Source organism: Stegodyphus dumicola, chromosome 10 (genome assembly GCF_044657685.1).
Source record: "Stegodyphus dumicola isolate Sdum_Otavi_A_Nest chromosome 10, ASM4465768v1".
Lineage (NCBI taxonomy): Eukaryota > Metazoa > Arthropoda > Arachnida > Araneae > Eresidae > Stegodyphus > Stegodyphus dumicola.
The window spans coordinates 70,162,141-70,176,151 of record NC_140777.1 but is presented as its reverse complement, the minus strand read 5'-3'; the positions used below and the strand labels follow the sequence as shown (position 1 = coordinate 70,176,151).

The 14,011-nt window shown below is 32.1% G+C and overlaps 1 protein-coding gene across 4 annotated transcripts in view; it reads left to right on the top strand.

Moving 5' to 3' along the window:
* The window catches only part of LOC118193720 (calcitonin gene-related peptide type 1 receptor-like), a 666,801-nt gene that overhangs the window by 630,130 nt on the left and 22,660 nt on the right, over nucleotides 1-14,011 (top strand). For all 4 annotated transcript variants that reach the window (XM_085825063.1, XM_085825062.1, XM_085825065.1 and 1 more), the window contains one exon: nucleotides 11,827-11,868. In XM_085825063.1, the coding sequence (XP_085681189.1) occupies nucleotides 11,827-11,868 (42 nt within the window). The remainder of the gene's footprint in view (nucleotides 1-11,826; nucleotides 11,869-14,011) is intronic.

The following is a 14,011-nucleotide window of genomic DNA, read 5'->3' as shown; positions in this document are numbered from 1 at the left end:
TGTGCTTTTGTTTATTCTAAAATTTCAATTAAGTACACATGAATATAATAGATTTGTTTATTTATTTACATACTTATCATTATTATTACTATTATGATGATGAAAATTAATTACTGTATAGGGGTTAGACAAAAATATGGAAATACTGAAACAAAAACATATTCCTGTGTCTAATACGGTGTCGAAGAACCGTTGGCATTCAAAGCAGCTCCCAGGCTTCTCGGAATGGAAACATATAGGTCTTGGATGCTTTGCAATCGTGTACCATTCTTCCTGTAAAACTCTGATAAGTTCAGTTAACAATGATGGTTGATTTCTCTCCAATATAGCCCGCAAAGGCTCACTAATATTGGTATCTGGTGACTGTGGTGGCCATGGCTGATGTAAAAGTTCACCCTCATGCTCAGAAAACCGTTCTTGGACCATGTGAGTTGAGTGAGCAAGAGCTGTATCGTCTTGGAATACGGCATCCCCATTGGGGAACAAAATTTATATAATGGGATGAACGTGATCAGCCAAAATGGTCACATACTTTTTGGCAGTAACGTGACCTTGCACTCTGATGATGGATCCCATGAAGTACTGAAGTATGGCTGACCAAAGCATGACCGGTAACCAGCTATGTTTGATTCTTGACAGAAAACAATCTGTATCATACGCTTAGGAGGGCGTTCGCCAGACGTAAACTTCCTCAGAAGTCAGGAATATTGGGAAGCAAAACTCATCCAACCAAATGACAGTTTTCCTTTCCTCTACAGTCAAGGTTTTATGCATTTGACACCACTTTCTCCACTCATAGGCATTTTGATCACTAATAAGTGGTTTTCGAATTGCAGCTTGCTCAAAGTTACCCTGCTTGTGGAGCTCCCTTCGTATTGTTTCGGTACTGACAGAGTTCGCAAATGCAATATTCAGTTCAGCAGCTTTAGTTTGCAGCTTTAGTCCCATTAATTTTCATCACAATCCTCTTCAATGATCGCTTGTCATGATCACTCAACGCACATTTTTGTCAACGTTGTGATTTAGCTGATGCAGTTTTTCCGGTTTTCTTGTATCAGTTAAAAATCTTAGGTACTGTGCCTCTTGAAGCACCAAACACTTCAGCTACTTTCGTTATGGAAGCGCCCATCATACGAGCCGCAACAAGTTGCTCATGTTTGAATTCATTTAGCTCCGACATGATGCACTCACAATTGCATAGAACACTGTCTCGGTAACGATTTGCTACGTATTGAGGATGTACAGGTGGCGTTAGATAGCAAACACATCAGAGCCATCACCAACTTTTGCAAGAATAAACATTTCAGTTCAAACATGCGTTTTACGAGGTGTTTCCATATTTTTTTCCAACCCCTATATACTATAACTCCCCCTGTTTAACACTGAGATAAATCGCCGATCAAGGCGAATAATTAACAAATTAAGTAGTAACTTTAGGTACTATTATGATTAGAAATATGATTATACTTTTGATCGCGCCATGTGATGGCAAAAGAAGCGAAATAATGACACTGAAAAATCAGTTCTTCAAACTGGAGAACATTGCAGAGCAATGCCATCTTACTGTATTGCTTTTCTTCCATACGTCTACATTTTTTATCGATATTGCTGATTCGGTGTGCAACTGCGAGTCATTCCATGAGGTTTCCTATTTTTGATGCATCATATAGTAGTAAGCACTCGTTTTCTGTACATTTCCTCAATCGAAAGCGACAAAGCTGAATAAAACATTTCTCGACACTCTCATGGTCTTGCGACGATTCTGGCATGCAGTTGCCCATAATGCAGTTATGATTAGTTACTATATGTCCTCTACCATCTTCGCTAATCACGTAACCATGACTACATGATTGTGGTACGTAAGCAACTACCTTTGTAGAAATCGCCAAATTTTCAGAATGTTTCAAACTCCGGCAACCAAACCTATAACCGTTCTTCCGGCAACCATGCTTATAACAATCATTCAGTCAAGCAACACGGCCATTTTCGTATGCGTTCTTTTTCGTTGTATTCCAAGTTTTTATGAACAAATCGTGATATTTTTTGCTTTCAAATTAGTTTTAAAGTATGAGCTTCTGGAATATGCCTGCAATGAAAGAAACTGCGGTAAATTTTCTGCAAGTTTCGAGAATTCCACGGAAAATTTTATAAAGGGAACAACTAGAAGACGATTTCCTAGATATCTGCTTTTTGCCGACGTTTGCACACGTCTCTGATATTTTGTAAGCGAAACCATATCGCAGCGTACTTCGGGAAAAGAATAGCGAAACAAATTTACAAGAAGATTTGAAGAAGAATGTAAGTGTTTTATTTTTTTTATGTATCACGCAATCCTTATTTAATAATTCAAATTTGCATTTTAAATTGCTAAAGTACGATTTGTTTCAATATGCCAATAATGTTCAGCAACTTAAGATAAATATTGATAGCTTGGGAAACATTCTAAAAAAAGGCAGCAAAATCACCAACTCTCAAAACATAAGTAGGTAGCTTTTACCTTTTTTATATGTAAAAATAGCCAAACTGCGCCAGGATAGTTACGTTAGATCATCAGGAAATAACATTGCTTATCAAAAAATATTACTAAATTTTATCAATATTTGTTTGCTCCGTTGTTTCACATCACGTGATTCGTCCTTTCACTTCTTACAGTTACACTTATTTGCAATTTTAATATAGAATGTGACAAGATGTATACTGCGACTTAACAAGAATAATGACCAGAAACAGGTATCTTTATTTCAAGAAGCTTTCTAATATCTACAGTACTTTAAATATATATTTAAAAAGTTTATATATTTTGCCATAGTGTAAAAATTAGTTTTCTTATAGATTCTTCCGCATTTCGAATAAATTGATTTTTTATTATGAATTAGTTTCATAATCGCATTTTGTTTAGAATAATCGGTTAATCTTTGGATTATGGTAACTTGGCGATTTTTTGGCGAAAACTTGGCGACAATCTTTGCTACAGCAACCCTCTATTTTTTTTTTTTCCCAGCCGCCATTTTGTCTTCACGAAGTAAAGACATGTTTATTTTCTTTTTATTTACTCAACATTTTTTCCAACAATCTGCTAGCCGAATTACACTTATGCTAGAAATTTTATGTAACAAAACTGCTTAATCATGACAAATATTAACTGCAAAATTGGGGAAAAGTGCACAATCGCAAACTCCTTGCGCGTTTTTCAGAATAGCACATACACATAAACCATTTACACGTCGACTTATTTTTACTTAAAAAAAATCCCAGAATTGCACAAAAATGGCATTGCAGACACTCTTAACTTTATCCATCTACACTGCTATTTTCTCATAAATTACAAAAATTTGCATGAAAATGCAGGAAAATTTTCTTAATCTTTAAACTCGGTAAAAAGCACATATATGAAATTACCTGATCGCGAAAAAATATATACCCTTTCCAAGAATGAACATTTCCACGTATAAAATAAATAAAATATCCAGAAGCTTTTACCTCTAAATTATCTATTATATTATAAACGTCACCAACGAATTTATACGCAAACATTAAAAATAGTTACAAATACTTAGTGTCAAATATTTAAATTATTTCCATACACGTTTACTTCAACTGAAACGTATACCAAATTCCTACAAACATAAAATTCACAAAATAACTATCATTTAATTAAAATATAACTAAACCATGTACACGTCGACTTATTTTTACTTAAAAAAACATCCCAGAATTGCACAAAAATGGCATTGCGCACACTCTTCACTATATCCATGTACACTGCTTTATTCTCATAAATTAGAAAAATTTCACGAAAATGCATGAAAATTTTGTGAATCTTTAAATTCGGTAAAAAGGACATATATGAAATTATCTGATCGCGAAAAAGTATATACCCTTTCCAAGGATGGACATTTGCACGTATAAAATAAATAAAATATCCAAAAACTTTTACCTCTAAATTATTTATTATAAACGTCACCAACCAATTTATAACAAAACATTAAAAATGATTACAAATACTTAGTGTCAAATACTTAAATTCTTTCCATGCACATTTACTTCTACTCAAACGTATTCCAAAATACTACAAACAAATAACTCTCAAAATCACGATCATTAAATTAAAATATAATTAAATTTAAAAACATTACTTAAAATGTAAATAAGCACATTAAATTAATAAAAATTAGCTTACAATCCTAATTACTTTAAACTAAATCAGTGCTAATAACAGTTTTCCAATAATACGATATTAATTTATTTACTCCTTACATTTAGAACAATGCATAAAAATAATATCCTCAAATAATTAAAAATACTAACTTACCTAATCTTCTACAGAATCTTGAGTGCATGGCGGATCACAAAATGTCCATTTTCACCAGGTTTCTTGCACCGCCATTCAAACTATCTGTAATATCCTTCCTTTCACACAATCTCATTTCACTCCCACATATTGGACATTCATACTTATCCGCAATTAAGCAAATCTTTTCAATTAGACATAAACGTAATAAAAATTTCGGATTTACTTTATATACGGCCATGGGATCCAAATATTAAACAACTCTGTTTCACAGAACATAGAATGAAACTACTCCTATAAAGTACAGCAGATATTTTTACAATGTACCCCCTTTTCCGATTAAAGAACAGTGATTCGTCCATTAATGTCACATGACATATCTCATGATCTCTCATTTCCCTCACACAAAAGTAATGCGTAATCGGAACTGGAAACTTCTTACATTATTCCCAAAGTCCTAGGTAATAACCTTTATCGCCTCCAAAATGTCGCCAAACTATCTGTTACCATAATTCCAAAGATCAGCCGAATATTCTTAACTCTATCTATTATTTCTTAATGATTCGACTTTTCAGTAGAATTGACGCGAAAATAGCTGCCTTTCCTCTCAAGAATATGACACGAACGGAAGCTATATATATATTTTTTTTTTTTTTTTTTTTTTTGTTCCTTCAAGAATCTTCTTCCAGATCGCTGAAGATAGAGACATTGAAAGAAAGAAACGATACGGATGCAGGATTTTGCGCTTAGCAGGTATGATGAAAGGAAACAGCTGCTGTATGGCTGAATGCACCAAAATTTCAACAATGCAACAAAATTGCATAAATTTTATTTCAGAATGACAAAAACGCTGGATATACCACACATTAATCAAAGGCACATGACAAGAGAGATTTTCTAAGTTTATTCGAGTCATGATTTTAATAAGTGTTACATATTTTTATTCCTCCAATCTAAACAAAAATAAATTATATAATTGGCTTTTATTATTTGTTGACTTTTAATAATTTTAAATCCATAATTAAATTAGTAAATTTTATTAAAAATTTTACTTTAAAAGGAAATTAAATTGCCATTGCTTCGAATCCTGAGTTAAACTTTTAGCATATACAATTTATATCGGTACTTTTCCGTTTCGCCGGCGCAAGTCTCGCCAAGCAGACTTTATTGGCGACAACACACAGTATACACATAAAAAATGTTAACAAATGTTAGTTCTATGAAATTTTTATTTTGAAGGCAGAAACATTTTAATAGCGTTTAAAATTTTGTAAAAAGACAAGAAATTTGTAAAAAGACATTAATTTAAGAATTTACTATGTTTTCATGACACAACATCGTGATTCGCCGTTTCATATCACGTGACCCCAAAAGTGATCTCATCTCACTTAGACTATGCTATAAAAATCTAATTCTCTCAGGAATTATCTACATTAATTTCAAGTTGAATCTTAATTTGGAATACATGTTTAAGTGCAAGAATTATTTCAATTCGTAAGAATAGCTTACTCAGAAATTATGTAAAACCGTAGTGCTTTACTTCGCTAGTGTATTCTCATAATAAATGATGAATTTAGCCCTTGATTTTGCCTTTTCTATGTTTTCACCATCGGGTGAGCGGTGTGATTGCATCCTAATTGACTTAAATTATGGCGAATGGTCTTAGGGCATAAAATTGATATATCTGGTAAAACTTCTATGTAATTGTATGCCAGTATGGAAAGAAACAATCAATCTAATAAGCAATGGCTGCGACTTGTTTTGAAAATGAGTTTACCAGCGAGGATATTCCGTTTGGTATCGGTTGTACCATTTTGGGAGATTTTAATTCTTGCGCCAGCAAAATGGAAAAGTACCTTTATATCCATATTAAGGATTGATCCAAAATGTAATCATAACAAATTAAAATAAATGGGTCGAAATATTAATTTATTGTTAAACTACCAGATCGAAAATGGAAGCTCAATTGAATAAATATTCGGACTTACAGAGATCAAAAATTATGTTGGTACCAAAAAAAAATTTGTAATTTTCAAAGAAAAGATGATTACATAATGGAGACTTTTAGGTTCCATTTTACTCGGAGACAGCTGTGAAAATATCAAGGTTTATGTCAGCCATTCTGCTAAAGAGTATAAAACCAGTGATCATTGAGGAACTTGTAAGGAATACTCCAGGGAAAGATACACTATTAAAAGCGAAAAGAATATTTATCAAACATGACATAACGCAATGCCAAAGAAAACAAATGAGATGATTAGCAGCTCTGTGAAACGGAAAGTAACACAGCCACAGCTGCTTGATTGTTTGTAACATAAGTAATAAAATCTTCTCACAACTTGGAATATGTAATATGCATTTTAAAATAAAATGGTACAGCTCTATTACTTCCAAGTAGCGAGAGATTCTTCGCCATTAAGTTCACTATGTAGTTCCAAAAATAAATAAAACTAGCGGACTGCAGCCAAAGCAAAATTTATAAGTTCTGTATACCTCTGAAAAGCAAATGTATAGGAACATTTCAATACGATTGAAATTAGTTCATTCTTTCCAAGCAACAACCAGTTTGAAAATAATTCTATTATTGCCAAACCAGGAAACAAAAAATTTGGACACTTCAGGTTAATACGTATGACGTCATGATTTAAATGTAATGTAATATAACATAATTTTCTCAATATCAATAAAAGAATTAACGTGGCATTAATATATCGTGTCAATTATACTAGCCTGAAACAAAAAAAAAATTGCTAACAGCAGCTATTTATTTATGACATTAATGAAGATTTTCGACATAAATGACGTCACATGCAATCGTATGCTTTCTTCCGCGTCAGAATATGACCTTATGTAATAATAATAATACGTTTAAAGCTTGGCAATACTATTCTTATTTCACATTTTATAAAACGTACAAATTTGTTATTAATAAAGTATACGATTTGAAAGCCAGCAGTGGCAACACTTTTCGAAATAAAGCAGAATTTTATCTCCAGCGCACTCGAAAATTGAACGCGAAAATTAGCATTTTCGGATTTTCGGAGTTTTTAATTAATATCTCGGCTGATTAAAGTCGTACGATCATGAGAATGGTCTAAATGACTTCCCACGAAATTTAGGAACCCAGGGGAGGTACCTCTCTCGAAACGGAACTCCCTGCCATTCCGGAGAAGATAATGCCACAAACAAACATACAGATGAGCACAGATTTTAATAGCATAGACAAGAAAAAAACTCAAGAATTAGGAAGGCATCTAAAACTATGATATGAGGCTTTTAATTGCTTTTGAAAGCATAGGATTATAATTAAAATCACTAAATAAAGCCGACATATGTAAATCACTCTAAAAGATTAGTTCTTAAAGAAGATTAGTTCATTAACTGGAGAATCCGTTTTGGTAAATAAAAGAAAAAAATATTAATGTATGTTTTTCTTGTATATGAAAGAAAATGTATAACCTTTATTTTTAACTGTTAATATAAATTATATGTATTAAGCCAAACTTAAAAGATACGTTATGAGTTTGTTAAAAGTTAAAATCTGATAAAAGGGTTTTAAAAGCGGATCCATTACTATTATCAGTTAAAAAAATACTTTGGAAATTGTAGTTTTCCGATAAAATAGCATCTTATCAAAATACAATTTTCTCATACGATTAGGAGGGAAAAAATTCAAAATTGTTTAATAACTAAGAGCAAAAACACTTAAATATTTGAGTTTTCTTGAGCAAGAACAGATTGTGAGCATAAAGAGCAATAGCAAATATAAAAGCAAAAAAGAAAAAAAAGACCCACTCCTTACCTCATAGAGTAAGAGGCTTTTTACAAGGAAGACAAAGAGACAAACAAATTATAAAATGATGTACTAAATTTATTTCATATTATCCAAATATGAGGCATAATATGTGTTAGGAAATTCAGATTCACAAGTAAACCGAGTAGCGGTAATCCGAAATAGATTCAATGTTTAATTAAGATGTAAAACGTAATTTTTCCTATTAAGGATCATGTAACATCTTCCTCGGATATCTATTATTATGACTATTAATTGGCAATTTTTTTAATTCTATTGCTGTTCTTCTCTTACTATTGCCAAGTCATTGATTTTTTGGATTTATTTAATGTTCTATATCTTTAATTTTTTGCATCCCTTAGCACTGAATTTTGTTCTTCATAACGTATTCTTATTCGAAATTTCAGATTTCGAATTGCTTATTATTGAATCGACTTCCTAAAATTTCATTACAGTTGAACTTTTACCATTCTAAATATCATCTTTCCATACAAGAGCCACAGTATTATTGCAATTAATATATATCCAAACGTATCGTTTTCTCCTTTTCGTTATTTGAATCAAATAAAATTATTTTAGTCACCTAAATGTAAAACCTCCCTGGATATATCAGGTTACCACTGTTGGGAGTCATTAGTCTGAGAAACACATTTGGATTTTAAATTGTAGCTTTAGTTTTATAAAATTCTGAACCTAAAGGCTAGAAACCCGAACCACATACTTACAGTGTTAGGTGATATGTTTTTAGAAATAAACTATTCTAACTTAAGGAATACAGAGCTCAGAACTGCTGCGTTTAACTAAATTTATCAGATCTTCTTCTAAACTGTTTCTAAATAGAAAACTCTACAACACTGAAACTTTTGGTAATTTAAAATAAGCCGGTTGTATCTCTCTCGTAGAGGAGATACTTACGACTAAAATATCGCATTTTTATTCGTTTTGGGAAAAGAAGCCATTAAGCAAATTGGTACCTGCGAGAATAAAAGAAATACTTAAATCTGATGTGAATTGTTTGCGTATCATATAATGTTACATAGCTTCTTATTATTTCTTACGCTATTATATCCCAATTATATTGAAATTTCTTTACAATAAGTTATATTCTCGAGAATTATTGGCAAATTTATTAAAGGATAATCATGGTTCAATGCACTCAAATGTGTTTTTTAACAGTCACATTCAAAATGAATCATTAGATTATTTTTATAATGTATGATTTAAATCACCAGCTATACAATTATGAATTTACAAATATTTCCACTAATACACTAGTACCCTGTTATGCAAAAATTTAAGTATGGAGAGAGTTCTTTTATATAATTTCACGCAGCAGTGTTTCATTAAATCTGTAGATAGCATACCATAATACTGTCGAAACGTAAACAACTGAGTTGAAGAAAAATTCAAAGATCAAAATTCTGCAAATGTCTTTTATTCAGAAATGGTTATCTGCATGCAACGTAGAAACTTCCATGTGACAGGCAAAAAGCAAGCAAAATGCGGTTACTCAGTGGCAGTTATGATTACATCTGTAGGAATAATAAAACATTAAACTAATCATCTGTCAATAAACGACAATAATGTAAAAATGCTTTCTTGAAATTGACGTAATGACGAGAGTTTACAATTCTAAAGATGATGCAATCAGTTGTGTTTGCATTTCTTTGCATATGTGCATTGTTGCATAATAGCTACCTAACATGCAAAGACGCACACAAGGTACCGATCGATATTGAATTCAAAGACGCACAGATTACAGAATCCAGGCGCATCTTTTGAGCGGTAAAAAGGTGAAGACAACACAGCATCCTACGAAAGCAACGATTTCATGTCGTTCACAATCGGAACCTGTACATACAGATATTCCTTGGGAAATAAATAGTCGAGGCAGTGACGAATCACAGCAGCATTAACGCTGATTTGATCCGGCCGAATTTTTTTCGTATTTATACCGCAGGGTAAACAAGAGCAGGATCACCGCCCATGCCGTCTGACCTCGGAAAGCCCACTTTCTTTCTTCTCCTACCTCAAGAAGTTTCAGCCAAATCTCCGCGCTAGCCACTGCCACGTCTGTGGAAAACGCTGGCCCTAGATTGCTACTACTATTTACTCTTTCAAATTTCAGCCAAATCTGAATTTCAAAGCCGAGAAACCTCCAAAGAAAGTTATGTCTTCAACCCATCTTGATCATGATGTTTTATCAGCCCATCATGATGCCATTTATCCCAACTCATCATAATGTTTTATCAGCATGATTTTTAGAGTAAGTGAGAGTTGGAATGCTGATTGTATATTTTTAAGTTCTTTTTGGTTTCTTTAGACTAGTTTTTATGTACTCGGGGCTCTGGCTTTGGGGACCCGGTTTTAATGTGTGGTTTAGTTGGCTCTTAAATTAATTTTTTGTTTTGCTCAGCTAATGAGAGAATGAACTGCGAGTCTCTGGTTGCCATCGTTTTGGTTTGGAGGAGGGTTGGTCTATTTTGAATCATATAGTCCCGCTGGGACAAGGCGGATTGGGTCTCCCTAGAATAGTTCCCAACTCATCTTGGTCTTAGAAGTTGGAATATGACCCCTCCCCCTATCCCCCCTAATTCTCGTCGTTCTAAAGCTTAAGATAGAGCAATTTATATTGTAAAGTGATGCTTTCCTATCTCAAAACAAGAAAAGGCAAAACGAAGTGTTGCTGACCATTGCAATTAATAACGGCTTTTCTACCAACGCTTCCTGTCCGTATGTTCAGAAAATTCTCTTAGCCATGGGAAAACTAAGAATTGAGAATCATGCAACGAATATTTTAACTGCCACCAAAAATTAATTCCCACTACACTAATCAACAAAAAATTCCTTTTAGAATTAAACGCTATCCTAAGTTGTTGTTTTTTACCTACACATCTTGGATCTATAAATGCTTAAGTTTTTAAGGAAATAATGATGTACGAATTCAGCAGAGATGACTGTAGTATTATAAAGTAAGAAAAAAATATTTAAAAAATAAGAAATATAAATGAAAACTTTTAAAATGAGAAAGGAAGAAACTTCAGGAAAGCTGATTCCGAAGTACAGAGGCTGTAAACTTACATTTACTAGATATGACAAGAGTACAAAATTTGTATCACATGTGAGACGTAGAGAACAATCAAAGTGTTTTTTTATTCAGGTTATGGCAGTAATAATTATTTCTGCAATTTCTGAGATTATTATGATATAATAATGTATTACTCTGCTATTTTTGAACTATGCAGAATGTTAGAGCTGAAACTGAATTCGTATAAATACTTTTATAATAAACTTGCAAAAAGTACACATTTTATTCTACATGAATTGTGTGTAAAATTACACATTTTTATTGCAGTATAAAGTCTTACCGCTTCTTAATGTACACTGCTTCAAAAACTAAATTTTCCTACATAGAATAATATTTATTATGCTTTTATACGACATGCAGTGGAAAAAATTAATTTATTGATGTCCATGGAACAGTTATGACCCGATGCTATAATTTTGGATATAATGAAAATGTGATAATTCTAGTACTAAATGTCATTAGCTGAAAACACTGCAAATGACGCTACAGAAACAGGATCTGTTTCACATAATGTAAGAACATATCTGAGACACATTGCAACAGAAAATATTTTCTTCACATGAAAAGCCATGTCTATAACTTTCAATGATTTATAAAATTTAGTTTATTTTTGTAACCTTTATTAGTTATTTAACACTGCATAATTAATTACAGGGTTTTCTGGTGTCTTTAATATTCTGCTATATGAATGGTGAAGTAAGTATATTTAATGTATCTTAATTTTTTCACATTTTTATACCTTAAATAAATGCATGGTTAGACATTTTGTATGGTTCACAATAAATAGAATCACGTCTTAGAATGTGTATTTTGAACTTCGTTCAAGTAACGAAAAACCATAGACGTTATAATACAAAAGATTTTTAATAGTTAGAAAATTATTGCTGAAAACTATAAAATACTCTTTATCCTGAAGAGAAGGTCATTTTTAAGAAAAGAAAACTGAGTGAAGTTTTTATTCTTTTCTCATAAGAAGAATGTGCAAGAACTTTTATGTCACCAACCCGTTAAGAATGAAATGGACCTTGAATAAAATGGGCTGGGTTCCATGACGTTAATTTAATGGAACCCAGCCCATCTTATTGCAGCGAATAATAGATACCCTGATTTAAGAAAGCTTGATTATATATCCTTCAGCGCACATATGAGTAGACAAAGATTTTTACAGCTAGCCACAAATAAAATTCTATATTCTTCCCTCCGTTTTATTGATCTTCAATAAATGTGGAACTTTGTTTTCTGTATTAATATTTCATTCGTCGATGTTATTCCTTCCAATACATTATCTTTAAATTTATTACTGGGAATTAATTATAAAGCTATGCTTCTTCTTTGCAATATATACAGCAACGTGTAGAACACTGATTTAATATGCCCTTCTTACATGTACTAATTATATATGCTATTTATTTACAACTTCTAGTTATGAAGTTATATAATCCTAAAACATGATTGTTCTTTTAAATCAAGTTAATATCTATTTCCAAAGAACAACTCACTGGTATTTTAATCTATCTGTCGATAGTAATATAATGAGTTCCTCCTAAATATTGAAAGGCAAATTTTATCATTCTAAATTTTTCTGAAAATGTGATATTCAAATTGCATAAAACCAGCATACAAAGAAGGGTGTAAAAGTTTCCCGATTTTTTTTTTTCTAATCTTACCCAAAATACTTAAAATTCTAACACTTCAAAGCCTTGTGTATGCATAATTTTACCCCAGCGTGTATCTGCCGTAAACATACATAAATAAATAAGTAAAACATCTGAAAGTTTTCAGATGGTATATTACGCCCAAAAGAGCGTTTTTCTTAACATTTTGCTTGTTACATTTATTTATTAAATATCATGTTCTCTGCACTTAAACCGTAAAACACAATTCAACAGCAAAATCGAAAAATATTTAAAAAGAGCATATCATTAGAATTTTCGATACACAATCTGGCGCACTGGAGATAAAAATGTTTTTTTTTTTTTTTCGTACAGTGTTGCCATTGCTCGCTTTGAAATCGTTGAGTTTGTTAATGAAATTTTCATTGAAGTTTTACAAAATATGAAACAGATTATAAAACAAATTCCAAATTTTGGCTTCCAGATGCCCGTATTCGAGTGGAGGGCTACGTTATTCAAAATTTGATGTCTCTAGGTACCGTTCTTTTTCATAGCGCGAGAAACATACATACATTCATTCAGATCCTTCATTATTTAATTTCTTTAAATATAATGCAAGCCTCTAATATTTGGTGGTAACTATTTGAAAAGTGAAACGCCGTTTTATAGTGGACGACGCAAAATGCCAAAACGAAATTAATAGCCCTTCTGGGAAAACTGCCTCTTTGGACTAAAAATATTGTGGATTGCCAAAAAACTTTCATTTAACATTCGAAACAATGTCAGAAGAGTTTCTATTGTTGGTTTCTAATGGGAATAAATGAATCTTATTGAATGAGATTCAAATGATTAGAAAAATATGATGCAACTGCAATTTTATTTGTAGCAGAAAACTACTGGTGGTCAGAAGACCTGTTTAAATCCTTCGAATGATTCCATACAATACTCAGAGGCAACTTAGAAAAGCATTTCTTGATTTATGTAATGTATCAGAACACGTTCTTGCACATGTTTATCTCCAACTGGTATTTTTTGAGTACATCCATCAAATTCCTCAATTTGCCCAGTCATGGATTTCATCTTGAAATTGAAAACATGAGTCACAGATAAAAGTATGTTAAATAAAAAAAAATTAATTGGTCTTCTCAACCCAGCCAAATCAGATGAACCAAAAACCGTATAGATAAACCGAAACAAAGCAATTTCTTTCATAGTCTCATTTTTGA